Genomic DNA, 22,996 nt, shown 5'->3' with positions numbered 1-22,996 from the left:
GTGGTAGGCTGCGGTGTTAATTTACTGTCATAAGGAGAGTAATGTTTTTGTCATTTTAGTAGGGTTTTTTTTATAATTAGTGTATATTAAGTGTTTATAAATGTTTATTTCAGTTTAGTTTTAGTTATTTAAGATGACTAAATTAAATGAAATATTACCCTGGCAATCCACTGAAATAGAAAGTTTTTTTTTATATTTTATTTTAGCTAACATTCATTTTATTTCAAGTAATGTTTTTTGTTTGTTTGTTTTGTTTTGTTTTGTTTTCATTTTCATTTTAATTCAGTTTTAGCTAAAATAATGCTGCTGTGTGTGTATATATACTATAATATAGTAATATACACAGTATGCTTATGCAAAGAAGCAAGCAAATAATTAACCATAATTAAAAAATAAATGAAAATGTCTGCTTTTTTAATTATTTTATTTAACATTCATTTTATTTCAAGTAATTTTTATGGTTTTAATTTTAATGCAGTTTTAGATATCTATAATAACACTGTTGTGCATAATATAATATAATATAATATAATATAATATAATATAATATAATATAATATAATATGCAAATGAAAACAAGAAAGCAAATAACTAACCAAATCTAAATAATAAAAAAAAATATCTGCTTTTTTATTTTATCTTAGCTAACATTCATTTCATTTCAAGTAATGATTTTTGTGGTTCTAATTTAAGTTTTAATTCAGTTTTAGGTAGCTATAATAACACTGCTGTGTATTAATATAATAATATAAAATAACGTTATATAATATAATATAATAATACACACAATATGCAAATGCAAACAAGCAAGCAAATAATTAACAATATTTCAAGAATAAATAAAAATGTCTGCTTTTTTATTTTATTTTAGCTAACATTAATTTTTTTTCAAGTAATGATTTTTTTGTGAATTTAATTTTAGTTTTAATTCAGTTTTAGATAGCTTTAATAACGCTGCTGTGTATTAATATAATAATACAATATAATATAATATATAAATCACACAATATGCTTATGCAAAAAAGCAAGCAAATAACAATATTTAAAGAATAAATAGAAATGTCTGCTTTTTTATTTTATTTTAGCTAACATTAATTTTACTTCAAGTAATAATTTTTTTGTGGTTTTAATTTGGTTTATAAAATATAATATAATATAATATAATATAATATAATATAATATAATATAATATAATATAATATAATATAACATAACATAACATAATATAATATAATATAATATAATATAATATAATAATACACACAATATGCAAATGCAAACAAGCAGGCAAATAATTAACCATATCTAAAAAATAAATAAAAACGTCTGCTTTTTTTATTATTTTATCTTAGCTAACATTCATGTCATTTCAAGTCATGATTTTTTGTGGTTTTAATTTAAGTTTTAATTCAGTTTTAGGTAGCTATAATAACACTGCTGTGTATTAATATAATAATATAAAATAACGTTATATAATATAATATAATAATACACACAATATGCAAATGCAAACAAGCAAGCAAATAATTAACAATATTTCAAGAATAAATAAAAATGTCTGCTTTTTTATTTTATTTTAGCTAACATTAATTTTTTTTCAAGTAATGATTTTTTTGTGAATTTAATTTTAGTTTGAATTCAGTTTTAGGTAGCTTTAATAATGCTGCTGTGTATTAATATAATAATATAAAATAATGTTATATTATATTATATTATAATACACACAATATGCTTATGCAAACAAGCAAACAAATAATTCACAATATTTCAAGAATAAATAAAAATGTCTGCTTTTTTATTTTATTTTAGCTAACATTAATTTTATTTCAAGTAAGGATTTTTTGGTGGATTTAATTTTAGTTTTAATTCAGTTTTAGGTAGCTATAATAACGCTGCTGTGTATTAATATAATATAATATAATATAATATAATATAATATAATATAAATAAATCACAATATGCTTATGCAAAAAAGCAAGCAAATAACAATATTTAAAGAATAAATAAAAATGTCTGATTTTTTATTATTTTATTTTGCTAATATTCATTTTATTTCAAGTAATGAATTTTTGTGGTTTTAATTTGGTTTATAAAATATAATATAATATAATATACTATAATATAATATAATATAATATAAATCACACAATATGCTTATGCAAGCAAGCAAGCAAATAATAAACAATATTTAAAAAATAAATAAAAATGTCTTCTTTTTGTCCTACATATGGTGCAGTTACAACAACTACCAGCAGTGGCAAACTAGACAGTGTTTACCAAACAAATATTCACACCTGTTCAAGTTAATACTGTTTAACTCATAATCTTAATATTTCTCATAAGGTTTACACCATAGATATATGGTTTACACCTCTATTTAATGAGTTATGTATTTCCTGTTGAAACAGGAAGCTGAGGTACGACATCAAAAAAGGCGTTTCCGTTTTTTAAATTCCCAACGGCTTTTAGTTTACACACAGACCAGCTAAACTACCCTCAGCAACTTCTTTAATGGTCAAAAACAACTTTGATATCACCAGCCTCACATACGACTGCAAACCTTCAAGATTCTAAGGATGAGGATGATGAAGATGAACGTGAACCTGTGTTTTTACGGTAACTGTTACGTATAATTTATTTGAGCCAAGATGGCTGCCAGTAATGAGGCGCGCAATTTCTGTATGCTAATGTTTGCTAACATTTGATCGGACGAAATGCACAATCTAGGGTTTTAGGCTATTTTGTTCTGTTTTTATCACTTTTTAAATATGTTAATTTGCTAAAGTTTAATATATTGGACATCAGAGCTAAGAGACGTAGATTATATGTTTTTAAAACATAGGTTTTATTGGTCGTTGAACATACAAGACAGTCACTTACACTGAGTCTATTAAAAACATAGAAATGTCAACAGTTTTATTGAGTTACACTGCCATCTAGCGATGTGTGTTGTGTCCAACAACTTTATAATCTGAATTATATTTGATGGAGATGATCGATAACGTTATTGCCTATATTTTAGCGATCTTCCATCAAGTGTAAACAAGTGTGCATAGAAGTTCTCTCTGTAAAAATAAGGACAATAGTAAACATTTAACCATTTATTTATGAAAATGACCAACATAGGTCATTTTAAATTATTTTAATACATCATAATCAAGTCAACAATATAAGGTCTGCTTCCAGTTCATTCAGGTTTTTCCATTCTAGTTTTTGTCTATGAAGAGTTTGGATTTTAACACAAAATAAATGTCATTTATGTAGCCAACATACAATACATGTCATGTTTATGAACTTTCATGAGAGTATAATGTATGTCTTAATCTCGAAAGGTTAATTACAACGAACTATATTGTAAATCTATAAAAAGCATGATTGTCATGCAAAAGCATTACGCCTGCTGCATCAAACGCTACACAAAGTCAATCCTTGAAGATAATTTGCAGCAAAAATAATCGTCTAAAGACGATGAGATGAATAGATGATCAAAAACTGTCTGCTTGTATTAAAAATGATCTTAAAAACATCTGAAAACAGTTTTTCTTTCACTATATATAAAGCTGCAATAGAACAAATGGTAAATTTAATAAAAAAAACGTGCTTGTTACTTGTTGAATTGCATATAAAATTTCCATCCATGTGGATTACACAGTTTTAACATTAACTAATAAACAAAATGTGATGCATATTTGTCTGTCATACATGAAACAACATGTAAGAAAAAGGTAGGACTTCTTCTTTTTATTCATTCAAACTGCTTAAAATCAGCACAAATCTTTTATTGTGATTTATTTTTTTTTAATTGTTGTTAATTTATGTTAAAACTGTAGTTTATGTTAATACGAATCCAAATTTTATATGCAATTCAAATATAAAAACCTTAAATTTACACCTAAATAGACCTAAACTGTGTTTCTTCCCATGTTTTATAGTGTATAATAATGTCACCACAGCCCTAATTCAAGTCTTTTGTCATAATGAGTCAAAAGTTTTATAAAAGACATCGATTTACATTGCAAAGTCTTTTGCACGTCACTATAAGATATGCACAAATCCTACCAATGTCAGCCAAGAACAATATCACTCAAGATAAGAGATGAATGATGTTTGCGAACAAAAATATTTACACTCATTAGGCCTAATCCACAAAAACCTGTTCATTTATCCTTAAGCTTTTCTGAGACCTGTGTAGATGTCAAAGAAAGTTTCAAAAATTAGGGCTTGAAGCTTCTGAAAGTGTCAAAAATGCTCTAGATTTGTGAAAAGTGAATTGTTTTTAACTGTTATCCAATGTGACGTATTTCATGATTGATGCTGCTTGTTTATAAGAAACAGATCCATCATTAAGATGTCTTTTTATTTTAAACCTTCTGGTCAAAATATGAGTCTGTAATTCATAATAATGCTTCTTTCAGTGAAAAAGTCTGTCTTGTGTTGTCTTCTCACATCAAAATCCAACAACTTGTTTGTTTAAAGCTGTTTTAGGCTGTTTTTGCTTGTAAACGGTGCTTAATCTGTGCATATTTCTCTCCTGATTCAGACGAAAGCAAGATTATGGACTCGTATTTTAGCTGGAAGCAATGGTTTGAAGTTAAAAACGTCTTAATGATGGATTTGTTTCTTACAAACACACAACTTTTGGCTTCACAAGATGTTAACTGATGGACTGGAGTGGTGTGGATTAATTGTGGATTATTGTGATGTGTTTATGAGCTGTTTAGACTCTCATTCTGACGGCACCCATTCGCATCCATTGGTGAGCAAGTGATGTAATGCTGCATTTCTCCAAATCTGATGAAGAAACAAACTCATCTACATCTTGGATGGCCTGAGGGTGAGTACATTTTCAGCAAATATTCATTTTTGGGTGAGCTGTTCCTTAAAACAAATGTTTTGTGTCTGTCATCAGGTTCTCATCCCTTACAACACAAGAGCCGCCAACAGCAAGACAGACATCACCAGAAGAGCTGAGACACTTTCCATCTTGTATCCATGGTTGAATTCTCCTTCCCTGCCTATTTCTACAGGTATAACGTGCACTTGTGTGGGTTCTTTAGGAACAGCGTCAGGCTCCGTCGTCATTAGTGGACGCCCAGGTAAGACAGTTGGAGCATCGGTGTCTTCTGATTCCGGCTCCTCGGATGGACGAAAGAGATTCTCAACTACTGTGAGGAAGAGAGAGTTTTGAGTCATATTTTAGTTTTCTATGACCATTTTCCACCCTTTTTTATTTTATGTTAACTTTAAATTGATTTGATAAAGTCTTCACATTACCGCACATGTTGTTGTCACACACTGGTTGCTCATCTGGACACTTTGAACATGGATCTCCAGATTCGTATGGTTTTTGTCCCTCAGCATTTCCTCTAATAAAGGAAAAAGGAAGGGATTATTTGATAGATGTTTTATTTTATTACACTGAAGTAAAGTTGGTGTAGGACTTACTTCAAAAACTTTGTTTTGACTCCAAAATTGCTATTAAATTTTACAAATAATTACAAAGAAAGGGCAAGTAACTCATTGAATAAACATTAAATTTTGAAGTAGATAAACTGAGATAGCATTTGTTGTAAAACATAAAAAACAGGCTTTTAAATGAGCGAAACAGCTAAATCAATATTAAAACAAACATCATATTAATTCATTAATTTATTAATTCATTCATTTGTTCAGCTCAACATCTGTCATTTTTATTTAAGAACCAGGATGGAAAACATTGACATATTAAAGAATTTCTAAAAATACTATAGTAGAAATTTTGAATATATATATAAATGTGCAAATTAAAGAATTTAGTTATCATTACTTAAATATAATTTATAGATAGACAATTTTAATACATAGATAATTTTAATATGATTAAATTTTCATGTTTTTAAAACATATATATATATATATATGTATTTTTATTTATTTATTTGTTTTTTTTTCAGTTTATTTAAGAGGTATTTATTAGTTTTGATTCTAATATAATTCTAATATAATTATTGTGAATAGTGTTGTTTTTACAATTTACAGTAACTACTTAATTAAATAAATTATCATTGATTTTGAATTGTTACTGTAAATAAATAAAGAAAGAAATAAAATAAATTGTATTATAATTAAAATATTAAATAAATAGGCTTTTAAATTAGCTAAAACAGCTAAATCACTTGAAAATCTCAAAAAATCTCATTAATTTATTAATTCATTAATTTGTTCAACTTAACAACTGTCATTTTCCATCAAGAACCAAGATGGAAAACATTGGCATCTTAAAGAATTTCTAAAATTGTACTAGTTTTATATTTTTTTTTTTACTAGTTTTACTAGTTATGTCAAGCTCTAATATATTTACAAATTCTGAATATATATATATATATTAATTATGAAAATTATAATTTTACCTAAATACAATAATTACAATTATTTAAAATAATAATTATACTCTTAAAAAACTCTACGTTTTCATTTAAAATTTCATTAAAAAATAAAAATAGAAATATTTAGTTATTTTTACTTAAATATATTTTTATATAATTGTAATATGATTATTATGATTATGTAAATATGTTTTAAATATGTAAAAATGTTTTTAAAATATGAATATGAATATTTAATGTTTTGATTATAATATAATTCTATATATAATTATTGTGAATAATATTGTTTTTTATTTTCTTTTAAGTTAAGTTATTATTGATTTAAATAGTTACTGTAATTAAAGTAAAATAAATGGGAAAAAAAACAATATTAAGCGTAATTATATTAGAATCAAAATATTAAATAAAATGCAAACACAAGTAAATTTAAATAAAAAAAATTAAAAAATAAATAAAAAATAGACTAAAAATAAAAAAAAACTGAATACAAAATAAAAAAGACTGCATCTGTATTTATATTTGAGCTCATATGGTGCTAAGTTAGCATCATAAATACTGTAAAAGTGTTCGGGTCATGTTCAGTGTGGATCATTCTAACACTCTTACGGAGGGAAGTAATTGCAGACGAGAAGAGTGACCTTCTCAAAATCCAGATATTCAAGTTTGTCACAGAGATGAGTAGCACAGCCAATTTTAAAGCTGTTTGCCCAGACCATCTGTAACAACAACAGAAAAACTCATCGTTACATCTGTGCATTCAAGCTGTGAAAACCAACCAAACGTGGCGAACGGAAATGATTTTCACCTGAGTGTAATGGCCACACATTTTGTCTTCAGAACAGTTATTGCTTTCGTAGTTATAATCCACATGCTCTTCAAACCTGTGTGTGCAAAGAAATGAGGTGTAATTCTGCTTATAGATAATATTCCTGAATATCACAAATTTTTTATGGTTTAGTGAAGACATTTGTCATACCAGCCCAGCATTGCTTTGGTTACATTAAATGGTCCAGTGCCTACAAAGAGATTTTCACCAATTGTGAGTTCCTCAAGTTCAGGGTTATGATCCCAGATGCATTTTGCGGCATATGCTTCCGCCACCACACGCAGTGCCTCGCTCCACACCTCAAACGAAACAAACAATTTTGTCGTTGACTTTAAGTTATTTTTACTCACATTTTATATAAACTATTTAAAAGATATTTTGTATAGATCAGTCAGTGAGGGAATCTTGCAATGCTTCTTGCAAAGAAGAAAAATATATTTTACATATTCAATGGAAAAAAAAAAGATAAATAAAACAGGGATTATTGGAATATGTTTTACAAAAATAAATTTCTACTTCAAATTTAATGTAATTTCACATAAATTCTAACTAATTGAAAGCCAAGTTTTTTAAGAGTAAACTTGTATTTAGGCAAAGTTATAATCTTCATAATTAATATGGCACATGAGTATTAGAGCATTAAAACAAAAAAATGTTTTCATTACCATAATGTAAAAAAATGAAAATTTTAATAGTAAAGTATTTATATTGTAGTGTAAAGTATTTTATTTTTATGGTAGTGTTTGTTGTTCTTCCTTCAATTTATGAATGAGTAAATAAATGAATAAGCTTTGTTTTCTTTATGCAAAATAACATTTCTATTTTAATTTTTAAATGAAATTTTAAATGAAAACAGAACGTTTTTTAAAGAGTATAATTATTATTTTAAATAATTGTAATTATTGTATTTAGGTAAAATTATAATTTTCATAATTAATATTTCAAATGAGTATTAGATCATTAAAATATAATGCAAAAAAAGTAATGCTTTCATTACCATAATATAAAAAAAAATCATTTTAATAGTAAATCATTTATATCGTAGTGTAAAGTATTTTACCTTTATGGTAGTGTTTGTTGATCTTCCTTTAATTTATGAATAAATTAATCAATAAATAAGCTTTGTTTTATTTATAAAAAATAACATTTCTATTTTTTTTTGTTTGTTTTTAAATGTGCATTAAAATATAATGAAAACAGAAACTTTGTGACAATGTAAAGAAATGATAATTTTAATAGTAAAGTATTTATATTGTAGTGTAAAGTATTTTGTATTGTAAACTATTTTATTTTTATGGTAGTGTTTGTTTTTCTTCTTTCAATTTATGAATGAGTTAAAAAATGAGCAAGCTTTGTTTTTTTATGCAAAATAACATTTCTGTTTTTTATTTTTAAAATGCATTAGAATATAATGCAAACTGTTTTTTTTAAGAGTATAATTATTTTTTTTTTAAATAATAGTAATTACTGTATTTAGGTAAAATTATAATTTTCATAATTCATATTTTACATGAGTATTAGATCATTAAAATATAATGCAAAAAAGTCATGTTTTTTATTACCGTAATGTAAAAAAATATAGTAAAGTATTTATATTATAGTGTAACATTTTTATGTTGTAGTGTAAAGTATTTTTGTAAGTATTTTATTTTTATGGTAGTGTTTGTACTTAAAGAATGAATGAATAAGCTTTGTTTTCTTTATGCATAATAACATTTCTTTTTTATTTTTAAATGTGCAATAAAATGTAATGCAGACAGAAAGTGTTTTAAGAGTATAATTATTTTAAATAATTGTAATTATTGTATAAAATTATAATTTTTATAGTTAATATTTAATATTGAGTATTAGATCATTCAAATATAATGCAAAAAGTAATGCTTTCATTACCATAATGTAAAAATATATATATATATTTTAATAGTAAATCATTTATATTGTTGTGTAAAGTATTTTTGTATTTTAAACTATTTTACTATTTTTTTTGGTAGTGTTTGTTGATCTTCCTGTAATTTATGAATAAATTAATACATTAACAAGCTTTGTTTAACATTTCTAACATTTCTATTTTTTTATTTTTAAATGTGCATTAAAATATAATGCAAACAGAAACTTTCTTAAGAGTAGATGTATTATTTTAAATAATAGTAATTACTGTATTTAGGTAAAATTACAATTTTCATAATTCATATTTTACATGAGTATTAGATTATTAAAATATAATGCAAAAATGTAAAAAAAAATGATAATTTTAATAGAAAGTATTTATATTATAGTGTAAAATTTTTATATTGTAGTGTAAAGTATTTTTTTGTATTGTAAAGTATTTTGTTTTTATGGTAGTGTTTGTTGTTCTTAATGAATAAATGAATAAGCTTTGTTTTCTTCATGCAAAAAAAATTCTATTTTTATTTTTAAATGTGCAATAAAATATAATGCAAACAGCAAGTTTTTTTAAGAGTAGAATTATTATTTTAAATAACTGTAATTATTGTATTTAGGTAAAATTATACTTTTTATTATTAATATTACAAATGAATATTAGATCATTAAAATATAATGCAAAAAATAATGCTTTCATTACCATAATGTAAAAAAAACAAAAATGATAATTTTAATAGTAAATCATTTATATTGTAGTGTAAAGTCTTTTTGTAATGTTAAGTATTTTATTTTTGTGGTAGTGTTTGTTGATCTTCCTTTAATTTATGAATAAATTAATAAATGAACAATCTTTGTTTACATTTCTAACATTTACAAGCTTTGTTTTCTTTATGCAAAATAACATTTTTTAAATATGCATTAAAATATAATGCAGACAAAATTTTTTAAGAGTGAAATTATTATTTGACATAATTTGTAATTAATGCATTTAGGTAGAATAATAGTTTTCATAATTCACATGAGTATTGGAGCATTAAAATATAATGCAAAAAATAATGTTTTCATTACCATAAAAAATTATCATTTTATTAGTAACGTATTTATATTGTAGTGTAGTTTGGTAGTGTTTGTTGTTCTTCCTTTAATTTATGAATGAATAAATAAACTAATAAGCTTTGTTTTCTTTATGCAAAATAACATTTTTAACATTAAATGTGCATTAAAATAAAATGCAAACAGAAAGTAATGTTCTCAGTATGACATTGCACAAAAGAAGAAACAAATAAATAAAACATAAATAACCAAGTTTTGTTTATCTTCATGCAAGGCCATGTTTTCTTTTCATTTTGCAGTGAAATATGACCCAGACAGTACCACCCTATTGTTGTATAAATGTAAGTGAACAAAACATGTTTCGCAAGAGGGCCAAAAGCTATGAATCTTTCCTTAGCTATGCACTGAATTTCACCCACAATACAAACACGAGACCGTAAGACAGGATGACCACATGGGGCTTTATTAAAACACTCACACTCAGCACAGTATTCCTGCGGTTTCATATAACATGCACATTCCTCAGCGTGTCACACACACACACACACACACACACACACACACACACACACATACATTGCACAACAGTATCAGTACATCCACACACCCACACATACTCCATCCAGTCAAAAGCAAGCCGCTTCATGGTTTCTGTTCAAAAAGTCCCTCTTTATCAGATAAAGCATGGTCTCATGCATTATAATACCAGCTTTGTGCTGCTGTGATTCTTGCATTCACATGATAAAGCTGGGGTATGTTTCACACAGCAACAATGTTTAAAGAGACAGTTCACCCAAAAATGAAAACACTGTCATCATTTAGTTACCAGTCCCCATTGACTTCCATAGTAGCAAAAAGATTTGGAACAACTTAAAGGAGAAGTCCACTTCCAGAACAAAAATTCACAGATAATTTACTCACCCCCTTGTCATCCAATATGTTCATGTCTTTCTGTCTTCAGTCGTGAAGAAATTATGGTTTTTGAGGAAAATATTTCAGGATTTTTCTCCAAATAATGGACTTCATTGGTGCCCCAATTTTGAACTTATAAAATGCCGTTTAAATGCAGCTTCAAAGGGCTCAAAATGATCCCAGCTGAGAAAGAAGGGTCTTATCTAGTGAAACGATCGATCATTTTTTTTTTTGGAAAATAATGTTTTTTTTATACTTTTTAAGCACAAAAGCTTGTGTAGCACAGGCTCTGGGATGCGTGCTCACAACACTACATACTATTGAATCACGTCGAAAGGTCATGCGGAACTACAGACCCAGTGTTTACAAAGCGAACACGCAAAGACTAAGAAAGTGCAAGTAAGTTTGCAAACGCCGTTTACAAACAAAAAGGTACAACCATGTCCTTCTCTCAAGTTGTAGGAGAAAATAAAATGGAGTTGTTCGCCATACTCAGTACACAGACGATGAACTTACACGTGATTCGTAGTAGTGATGGGAAGTTCGGATCATTTTACCGACTCGGACCTTTGAGTCTCGTTCAGGAAAATTAACAAATCTTTTTTCGAGTCATTTCGTTCATTTTAGCAAAATATAATTAAAATTTTACGTGTTACTTCCCTAACACATCTACTGCTTACACAAACGTTGATCACACTACAAACAAGACAAAACTATAATGCTATAAGAAACAGAAAAGATTAATTCATTGTTTACCTGGGACTTTAGTCTATGATTAGCTCACCTCACCTCTTATCTGACAAGTTTTCAGATTTGAGTCGTTCGTTCATCTTTTGGGGCTGTCACGTGATGAACGAACGACTCAAAAAACCCGAAGACTCGAAACATGTGAACTAATTCCAGTGCAGAACCTAATAGGATGTTGCGCATGCGCAACTGAATGAATCACTCCCCGAGACGACTCGTTCTTCCTGAGTCACGTTAAAGATTCGTTCAAAATGAAAGAATCTTTCAAGAACGACCCATTACTAATCCGTAGGATCGTGGACGCGCATCCCAGAGCCTGTGCTACATGAGCTTTTGTGCTTAAAAAGCATAGAATTTATTATTAGATTTTTTTTAAATGACCGATCATTTCGCTAGATAAGACCCTTCTTCTTTGGCTGGGATTGTTTAAAGCCCTTTGAAGTTGCATTTAAACTACATTTTATAAGTTCAAAATCAGGGCACCATATCAGTCCATTATATGGAGAAAAATCCTGAAATGTTTTCCTCAAAAACCATAATTTTTTCACGATTAAAGACAAAAAGACATGAACATCTTGGATGACAAGGGGGTGAGTAAATTATTTGTAAATTGTTGTTCTGGAAGTGGACTTCTCCTTTAAAGATGACAAAATGTTCATTTTTGGGTGAAATGTCTCTTTAAATGAGACTAAATATTGAGCGATTTATTACATGTTTCATTTGGAATAAGTATAATCATGATTATAGTATTACTTAAACTCTCTTGTGTTTCAAAAGTAATTGCGCCGCATGAATATGCATCATGACTCAATTACTTTGGATATTGATGTGCTAATTATTGTTTACAGCAGTAATGAGATCTAATTCCAGTGATTGATGGAAGATGATGAGATGCTCTGACCTCATAACCCATATGCAACACACAAACTTTGAGCTCAAAGCCAAAAACATTAACAGCCCTCATGAGATGAAAGATCAGACTCATCAGAAATGTTTCTTGAGCAGCCAATCAGCATATTCAAATGATTTCTGAAGGATCATGTGACACTGAAGACTGGAGAATTGATGCTGAAAATTAAGCTTTGCATCACAGAAATAAATTACACTTTATAGTATATTCAAATAGAAACCAGTTATTTTGAAATATAATAATTTTTCACAATATTACACATTTTACTGTTTTTTCAATTAATTAAATGCAGCTTCGGTGAGAATAAGTGACTTATCTACAAAAAACATTTAAAAATATTACTGACCCCAAACGTTTTAATGGCACTGTATAATAAATATAAAAATTCTATATCCAAGTGCATTTTAATTTAAGAAGGTTCAGCTAAAAATTAAAGATGTTATCATAGTTTACTCTTCATTGACTTTTTGAAGAATATACACTACCAGTCATAAGATTTTTAATGTTTTTTTAAAGAAGTCTCTTGTACTCACCAAGCCTGCATTTATTTGATCCAAAGTACAGCAAAAACAGTAACATTTTGAAATATTTTTACTATTTAAAATAACAGTTTTCTATTTGAATATATTTTAAAATGTAATTTATTCCTGTGATTTCAAAGCTGAATTTTTAGCATCATTACTCCAGTCACATGATCCTTCAGAAATCATTATAACATTCTGATTTGCTGTTAAAAAAAGACATTTATTATTATTATTATTATTATTATTATTATTATGTTGAAAACAGCTGAGTAGATTTTTTCAGGTTTCTTTGATGAATGGAAACTTCATAAGAACAGCATTTATGTGAAATAGAAATCATTATAAATGTCTTTATCATCACTAGTTTAAATATTTGAATTTTGAAGAATATTTAGTGCTGTCAAACTCAAAAATCCTCAAAGATTTAGTAAGATCCATTTCTTTCAAAATTCCGCAGAGGAAAGAAAATCTTACTGGTTTGGAGCGACATGAGTGTGTCCTTAAATAATGACAACATTTGCATTTTTGTATGTACCTTTACTTTAACTTTTAAGACATCTTACTCATTACTTTGGTTACACCAAAGAACCAAAGCCAAATGTGTTGTGTCAGGTGCATCTCTTACCACTTTCTGCATGAAGGCGGCGCTGGGCTGAACCTTAGAGCGAACCTCATTGTGCATGTCCACAATAGTTGATTTCTCCTGCTCGGTCAGGTGACCAGTGGCTAAACTCAGAATGACCCAGAGCCCGACGCTCCGGAGGGCCACGTTCCAATACATGCTGCCTCTCCCCCCTGAGAAGCCTAAACAAGCCGTCGGCAGTCGAATGAAACCTCTCCTCTAGTTGCCCTCAAGTCTGTCAGTTGCTGTCCTTAAAGTCTTCAGAGCAAGTGAAAGTGTCTCTCTCTGGACTGTTAGTGTGTGGAAGAGGGAGAGAAAGTTAGTACGGGACCCTCACAGCACGCCCATGGTCATATTACACATCTCACACGCACATAAACTTAACTCGCATTGCTCGGCTTCCTTACCTCATCTGAAGGTTTCACATGACTCATTTACAGCTGTCTGAGTCAGATCTAACAAGGAACACACTGAAACGGTAAAGATTTGAGACAAGATTGTGTTTTAGTCACTCGGCCTGTCATACCAGCTTGAGAAATGCCTGAGATAACATGGATTTGATTTGATTTGACCTCCCCGTGTTTTCCATACAGTCCTGGTCTCATTTCCTCAGTACCAGGCTCTGCTGTCTCTGGCAGGGATTCACCCTTATATTCAGCCCGTGCGCCCTACAGTGGGTCCCTCCCTGCCGCGGGTTACGCTAAACCAGCTCCCGTTTACTGTAAGTAACGCCAATGGAATTCTTTACCGCCTTTCTAGCTGAGCTGCAAACAGAGAGGATTATTTCATTGAAAGGATAATTATTATTAAAAATGATAAGCTGCTCTGGTTGCCCTACAATTAAAGTCACAATATTTCAAGCTTTCACAAGCTTGAAGCAAAATGTAAAGAAAAATTGCTTTTAAAAAATGTTTGTAGTTTTTTAGTTGTTTTTTTTTTGTGTGTGTAAAAATCATTGTATCAGTGCTAGAGTCCTGTGGGTCGTAGCTAGGGCGTGCTGCTTGGTTGCTGGGGTGTTGCCATGGTGTTCAGGGACTTGCTATGTGTTACTATGGTGTCGTGTGTGGTTGCTAGGGGGCTGTTCAGTGTTCTTGGTGGTTGCTTGTGTGTTGCCACAGTAGGCGTTTGCTAGGGTGTTTTGGGTGGTTGCCAAGGGGTTTGTATGTGGCTGCTAGGGTGTTCTGGGTGATTGCCAGGGGACTGTTACTGTGTTCTGGGTGGTTGCTAGGGTATTACTACAGTAGGATGATGTTAGTGTGTTCTGGGTGGTTGCCAGGCAGTTGCTATGTGGTTGCTAGGGTGTTCTAGATTATTGGTAAGGGACTGTTACTGTATTCTGGATAGTTGCTGGGGTATTACTACAGTAGGATGTTGCTAGTGTGTTCTGGGTGATTGCCAAGGAGTTGCTATGTGGTTTCTGTAGTGTTCTGGATAATTGCTAGGGGGTTGTTACTGTATTCTGGGTGGTTTCTGGGGTGTTGCTACAGTAGTTTGTTACTAGGGTGTTGTGTGTGGTTGCTAGGGTGTTCTGGATAATTGCTAGGGGGTTGTTACTGTGTTCTGGGTGGTTTCTGGGGTGTTGCTACAGTAGGTTGTTACTAGGGTGTTGTGTGTGGTTGCTAGGGAGTTACTATGTGGTTGCTAGGGTGTTCTGGATAATTGCTAGGTGGCTGTTACTGTGTTCTGGGTGGTTGCTGGGGTGTTGCCACAGTAGGCATTTGCTAGGGTGTTTTGGGTGGTTGCCAAGTGGTTTGTACGTGGCTTCTAAGGTGTTCTGGGTGATTGCCAGGGGACTGTTACTGTGTTCTGGATGGTTGCTGGGGTATTACTACAGTAGGATGTTGCTAGTGTGTTCTGGGTGATTGCCAGGGAGTTGCTATGTGGTTTCTAGAGTGTTCTGGATAATTGCTAGGGGGTTGTTACTGTGTTTTGGGTGGTTTCCGGGGTGTTGCTACAGTAGGTTGTTACTAGGGTGTTGTGTGTGGTTGCTATGGAGTTGTTATGTGGTTGCTAGGGTTTTTTGGATGTTTGCTAGGGGGTTGTTACTGTGTTCTGGGTGGTTTCTCGGGTGTTGCTACATTAGGATGTTACTAGGGTGTTATGTGTGGTTGCTATGGAGTTGCTATGTGGTTGCTAGGTTTTTTTGGATGTTTGCTAGGGGGTTGTTACTTTGTTCTGGGTGGTTTCTGGGGTGTTGCTACATTAGGATGTTACTAGGGTGTTATGTGTGGTTGCTATGGAGTTGCTATGTGGTTGCTAGGTATTTTTGGATGTTTGCTAGGGGGCTGTTACTGTGTTCCGGGTGGTTTCTGGGGTGTTGCTACAGTAGGTTGTTACTAGGGTGTTGTGTGTGGTTGCTATGGAGTTGCTGTGTGGTTGCTAGGGCGTTCTGGATAATTGCTAGGTGGCTGTTACTGTGTTCTGGGTGGTTTCTGGGGTGTTGCTACAGTAGGTTGTTACTAGGGTGTTGTATGTGGTTGCTTGGGAGTTGCTATGTGGTTGCTAGAGCGTTCTGCATGATTGCTAGGGGGCTGTTTAGTGTTCTGGGTGGTTGCTAGGGTGTTGTCACAGTAAGCGTTTGCTAGGGTGTTCTGCGTGATTGTCAGGGGACTGTTACTGTGTTCTGGGTTGTTGCTGGGGTATTACTACAGTAGGATGTTGCTAGCGAGTTCTGGGTGGTTGCCATGGAGTTGCTATGTGGTTGCTAGGGTGTTCTGGATTATTGCCAGGTGCTTCTGCTGTGTTCTGAGTGGTTGCTAGGGTGTTGCTAGATGGTTGTTAGGGCATTCTGAGTGATGTGGAGGTGGTTTCAAGGTTTTCAGTGTGGTTGTTGAAGTATTGCTAGGTGGTTATAAGGCTGTGCTGGGTGGTTGCTAGGCCATTGCTAAGTTGTGCCTAGGTGTTCTAAGTGGTAGCTAGGTAATTGCTCTGTAGATGGTAGTCTTAGGTGATTACCAGGGTATTGCTATAGTTGGTTGCTGGTGAAGTGTTGCTAAGATGGTTTTCAGAGAGTTGCTATGTGGTCACTAGGTGGTGCCTCACCGTCAACAACAAACCTTGTAAAGTAAGGTCATAATGTCCTTACAATTATAGGGCTTTCTCAGCAACATGTAGATGTGCATCATATATTGTTCTCTGAGTGACATCTGCATGTCAGGGAAATTATTTTCACATACCTGGCAGTGTCTTGTATGATTATATAATGTGTCATGTGTTAATGAGCTGATGGATTGTGTCTAAACCAAACAAAATTCTTCAGTTATCATTTTCAGTCGTAATTCACTTGTATGTGGCTCTTAAGTAATCTGTTCATGTGAGTTGCACTATAAAGTTTATATTGCTGGTTTTAAAAGTAAAGGCTTGATCGTACTGGTGTTAAACTGGTTTATTTTCTCTCAACTGTAAGGCGTTGTTCAAGGCGTGGACACTTTCACTGTTCAGATTTTGATTTCCAGCTGCCAGATGTACAGGCATAGCAACACCAGACTCCAAACACCATAACACTGCACATGTGTGCAGCTCACGGCCAGTGACGTCTTGCAGCATTGTTCAGAAATGCACCAAAATCCCCTTTATTTCATATGTTTGGGTTCTGAAACTGTTTTGCATTTTAAAAATAATTGCACTTGTCATTCTGCTTTTGTTTTCTGTTTATTCTAAATGACAATAATATCGTAAAATCCCCAGTTGATGGGTCACCTAGGAGAAAAATGATGTGATGTGGATTTGTGGTTGAAGTTCTAAGCTTTTTTCTACACTGTTTGCCTTTAGTTTTAATGTAGTGACAACACATTCTCATATATATATATATATATATATATATATATATTATGCATAGTACATACTCATATTACAGCGTATGCAATGTTGGGTGATTTGTTTAATGGACAGAGATGCTTAGAGATAGGAAAACAAAAACAGTTCATCTGATCAAAACCTCATCCAAACTGCAGATAAATCTCTGCTCTGTATTTCCCAGATGTGTATGTGTCTTCCTGTGATTGCTCATCCATTCAAGCTTTCCAGTCTCAAGTGGATCTTTAGTTTGATTCCCTGAGATCATGTGTGGAATGGATTTAATGCTATGATGTGTGCTGAAAAAATAGAAAAATAAGTTGAGTAATGATGTAAAATGTTATATATATATATATATATATATATATAAATAAATAAATTATTCTAATAATATACTCTGTAGTGACCCAAAAAAATAGAAATAAATTTGATTAACAATTTTAAAATATATATTTTTTACATTTTACATATATGTTATAACTATATATATATATATATATATATATATATATATATATAACTTATACATATATTCTATTATAAATGATCTTTAGAAATTTTACATATGAGTTATAACTTATGTTATATATATATATATATATATATATATATATATATATATATATATATATATATATATATATATATAATTTTTTTTAATTATAGTTCATAAACAATAAATAAATAGATGCAATTATTTATTCCTTAATTCATATATTCATTATTTTGATTTTTAAATAAAGATACAAACTGTTACCATATAGGAAAGCAAAACGTGCAATATCCTTTGTCCAAAAAAAGATCAAAATAGTTGTTCAAACAGTTGATATTGCCACAAATATATTTTGTATATATGTATATATATACATATAGAGGCTATTTATTTATTTAAAGAAAAGTTACTCTAATTGCAGAATCACCCCTGCATGAATGATGTATTTTGTTTAATGAATCACATCAGAGCAAGACGTCTTTAAACCTGATTAAAGTGATTTTCATGGGTGGAGAGCATTTTACCCAGCATCCTTCACTCATGAATCACACACAAGTTTGCATAAGTTTGTCTTTAAACGACTTTGCACATGATGTTAGGTGATGTCATGTACTAATGTACATCTCATGTCAGATGATTCACAGGTCATTGACTGCTGTTAAATTGTCTGCCTGTCATTATTTAACACATTGTAGTGTATTGATATTTAAACTGTATGACAGGGCAGTTGCAGAGAAGTGCAGCTGAGATTGTTATTGTGAATATGGGAATGTTTGTCATCGCCGCTGACCCTGCCTTTGCTGTAAGTGTAGAAACAGCCGAGAGCAGTTCCAGATGTGTTGGGAGGGGCGCTGAATGTCTCTTTAGGGAACTTATACAGCCGGGCCTCTGTGATTTCAGCAACTGCCCGTCCCGCCCTGAATATCCCACCCTTCAGCGGTCTATAGTTCAGTTTTACTTCACTGCAACAACACAATGTCCTGACGAAGATTTAAATCGGTCAAATGATATAATCAAAATAACATTATGATATAATGTTTGGGTTAGTTATGTCATGTCTTTTCATTAAAATTTGCCATGACCTACAAATACTGTTTTAAGCTTTAAATTATAATTTAATATTTTAACATTTTAAATATCCAGTATTTCTGTTGTAAAATATATTCATGTTTTGATTGATTTTGAAAAAAGGTGAATTAATTCTAATAATATTATATATAGACTAAAAAATCATTCATATACAAAAATAAATTTATTTTTTATTCATTTATTCATTTTGCTTTTTTAAATAAAGATACAAGCTTAAATTTCCAAAATTATCCAAAATTAATTTAACATTATTTTAATTTAACAAGGAAGCAAAAAGTTCAGCCGTTTAGCCTTTTCGTTTTAATTTATATTCAAATATTTAAAAACATAATATTTTAAATATCCAATATTTCTATTTTAAATTATATTTCATTATATTCATTCATTCATAATATTAGATTTAATTTGAATTTAATAAATTATATTAATCATATATGTAATATTTATAACCTGGTTATATTCACAATTATAATATTTTCACATATATAATATCCAATGCGCTGTAATGTCCCGAGTAATTTTTAGTTTTGATATTTGCGTCTGATTGATAAAAATATTTATGATGTTAATAATAAGTCTAATTATATTTTAAGATAACTGTGTTTATTTTAAAATCTATTTAAAATGGCTAATATGTTAGAACTATAAGTCTATTTTAGATGTATATAGGTAAATTTAGGTTAAAAATAAATAAATAAATAAATAAATAAATAAAAATCAACCTACGATGCAGCCAATGATCTCCACTGAAAATTTCTAATAAATAATTATTTTAACAATGATTTGCTAAGATATTCTTTATGCTGCTTTTAATTTTGCCCTTTCATTTCTTCTCCTATAGATGTCCCTGTTGGGCTCATGGACTAACAAAACAGGACTTCATGGCTCCAAACCAAGATTTGATTCAGGAACCCCCATGAATGCCATAAAATCTGTCATCTTCGCTCAGTTGGTTTTTTGAGACGATTGCTTGAGTTGTAATAGGGGCTAATGTTTAAAGTAGCTCGGTATATTTCTAATGCATCTAAATTGTTCTCTATTAAATGTGACTAATTAGAAACCCACTCTGGTTGATCTGAAATGTACTGATATTAATGACTATGTTTGTGCTTCTGTTTTAGCTGAAAGACATTAACAAGCTACAGGTAAGTATATTAAGTTCACGTTCGGATGCGACACAGTTGTAGTTTTAGCAGGCGGTGGGATTAAGACACAGTTGGTAAAAGTGGATTGAGAGAAGTTAATTCAGGCTAATCTGTGAGTTTTGGGGTTAATCATGTTAGGGACCGGTGTGACAAGAGATGTGCTCAATGAAAACAGCAAAAAAGCATGAAGGATCCCTCAAATCACTGGACTGCAACTCAGTTCAAACACATCAGCAGTAAATTTTCGAAGGGATTTTTATTTTTTTAATTATTTACTTTTTTTGTGGTTTGGACGATTTATGCAAGTCATGTTAACACTTACATTTTGCGTCATAATATTTTCCTTTTGAGTTTCCAGTTCTTGCATTATTTTCCAACAGTACAAAAGGACATTTCAAGGGAACCTCCCTTTTAATTGTCACATCTTGTCCTTTGCTTTTACGCGTGATGAAAGCGAGAGTGAGGTCACCTTCTGTAGCATCAATCTTTGAGCTCCATCTCATTGATCGGAGCTTATGCACCTCATTTTTGAGTATAATTTGTGGATAATTGTGTCAGTTGTGACTCATAAACTGAGGTGAATAAGCTCAGATCAGTGAGGCCTACAATCAGTCAGTTCCAAACAGAAATGCAGAACCTGTTTTGACTGAAAGAAAACAATTTGATAAAAAGATTAAATCAAAGAGTTAGTTTTAATACAGCATAGCGAGAAATTTAAAAGCAATTTTTGTGGGCGTTTAACATTTTTTGGGGTCAAGAAAGTTCAGAACACAACATAAGGTTTGTTGTTTAATGATTATTTCCTTCACTTGAAGAAAGAACCAGCGAAGAAATGTTTCTGGCTAATTTAACCTGAATCCAGATTACACCCAGAACTCAGGCGGGTTTACATTGATTACATACCATAAACTTGATAACCGTAACCAAGTCAATGAATGACCAGGGGGAATGTCATGGTTAAACAAAAGCCATGAGCTGATTTCACAGAGCTTCACTTTTGTTAGCTTTTGCTAATAGAGGAAATGGCAAAATATCTGACCTATGTACCAGTGCCCTCAAAGGAAAGTAGGCCTACATTTGTTTAGTGAAATAAAATTAAATGCATCTTATTCTACAATAACAAAGTGATAAAACGTGACTCACGAGTCACAATTTGTTTTTTTAATATGATTATATACACTAAAGAGGAAGTATAACAACAGCTTGTACAAGTTAAGGCTCGTTCATACCAAGACGGATAACTAAGGCATGGTAAAGTTGTAATCACATTGCTGCAGTTTTGTTGCCTGCTGTAAGTGCTTTAAAGTCAGGTGGACTAACCACAAATTAGCCATGGTTTTGCTACACTAACCATAGTTTAACCATGGTATTTGTAGTAAAATTGTGGTTATCCTATTTTAATTTATATACATATATATATATATATATATATATATATATACAGTAGTCAACATTTGAAGTGGATCAAAAAAAGTGAATCAAAGTTGTCCTAAGACAAGAACGGGTATTGTTTTGGTTTTAGGACAACTTTGATGAAAGGTTTTGATCCACTTCAAATGCTGACTACTGTATATATATATATATATATATATATATATATATATATATATATATATATATATACAGGTCCTTTTCAAAAATTAGCAAAAAATATATTGTGATAAAGTTCATTATTTTCTGTAATGTACTGATAAACATTAGACTTTCATATATTTTAGATTCATTACACACAACTGAAGTAGTTTCAAGCCTTTTATTGTTTTAATATTGATGATTTTGGCATACAGCTCATGAAAACCCAAAATTCCTATCTCAAAAAATTAGCATATCATGAAAAGGTTCTCTAAACGAGCTATTAACCTAATCATCTGAATCAACTAATTAACTCTAAACACCTGCAAAAGATTCCTGAGGCTTTTAAAAACTCCCAGCCTGGTTCATTACTCAAAACCGCAATCATGGGTAAGACTGCCGACCTGACTGCTGTCCAGAAGGCCATCATTGACACCCTCAAGCAAGAGGGTAAGACACAGAAAGAAATTTCTGAACGAATAGGCTGTTCCCAGAGTGCTGTATCAAGGCACCTCAGTGGGAAGTCTGTGGGAAGGAAAAAGTGTGGCAGAAAACGCTGCACAACGAGAAGAGGTGACCGGACCCTGAGGAAGATTGTGGAGAAGGACCGATTCCAGACCTCGGGGGACCTGCGGAAGCAGTAGACTGAGTCTGGAGTAGAAACATCCAGAGTCACCGTGTACAGGCGTGTGCAGGAAATGGGCTACAGGTGCCGCATTCCCCAGGTCAAGCCACTTTTGAACCAGAAACAGCGGCAGAAGCGCCTGACCTGGGCTACAGAGAAGCAGCACTGGACTGTTGCTCAGTGGTCCAAAGTACTTTTTTCGGATGAAAGCAAATTTTGCATGTCATTCGGAAATCAAGGTGCCAGAGTCTGGAGGAAGACTGGGGAGAGGGAAATGCCAAAATGCCTGAAGTCCAGTGTCAAGTACCCACAGTCAGTGATGGTCTGGAGTGCCATGTCAGCTGCGGTCAATGCAGCTAGCTATCAGGAGATTTTGGAGCACTTCATGCTTCCATCTGCTGAAAAGCTTTATGGAGATGAAGATTTCATTTTTC

At 31.2% G+C, this 22,996-nt stretch overlaps 1 protein-coding gene across 3 annotated transcripts; it reads right to left on the bottom strand.

The window, feature by feature from the left end:
- Positions 1 to 3,088: 3,088 nt before the first annotated feature.
- LOC127154472 (peptidase inhibitor 16) lies at positions 3,089 to 14,393 on the bottom strand. 3 transcript variants are annotated; one of them, XM_051096012.1, is made up of 7 exons: positions 14,251 to 14,393; positions 13,847 to 14,133; positions 7,342 to 7,490; positions 7,171 to 7,246; positions 6,972 to 7,081; positions 5,275 to 5,366; positions 3,089 to 5,165 (listed from the first exon to the last, which is right to left on the bottom strand). In XM_051096012.1, exons 2-7 carry the CDS (start codon positions 14,000 to 14,002, stop codon positions 4,921 to 4,923), a joined length of 828 nt encoding a protein of 275 aa, XP_050951969.1. In that variant the 5' UTR covers positions 14,003 to 14,133; positions 14,251 to 14,393; the 3' UTR covers positions 3,089 to 4,920. The 3 variants fall into 3 exon arrangements, with proteins under 3 accessions (XP_050951969.1, XP_050951971.1, XP_050951970.1); XM_051096014.1 differs by having other exon boundaries at positions 3,089 to 5,162; XM_051096013.1 differs by lacking the exon at positions 14,251 to 14,393 and having other exon boundaries at positions 13,847 to 14,220.
- Positions 14,394 to 22,996: the final 8,603 nt, after the last annotated feature.

This window comes from Labeo rohita, chromosome 23, assembly GCF_022985175.1.
Source record: "Labeo rohita strain BAU-BD-2019 chromosome 23, IGBB_LRoh.1.0, whole genome shotgun sequence".
In the NCBI taxonomy this organism is placed as follows: domain Eukaryota; kingdom Metazoa; phylum Chordata; class Actinopteri; order Cypriniformes; family Cyprinidae; genus Labeo; species Labeo rohita.
The sequence above is the reverse complement of the archived record's forward strand: the minus strand, read 5'-3'. Positions and strand labels throughout refer to the sequence as shown.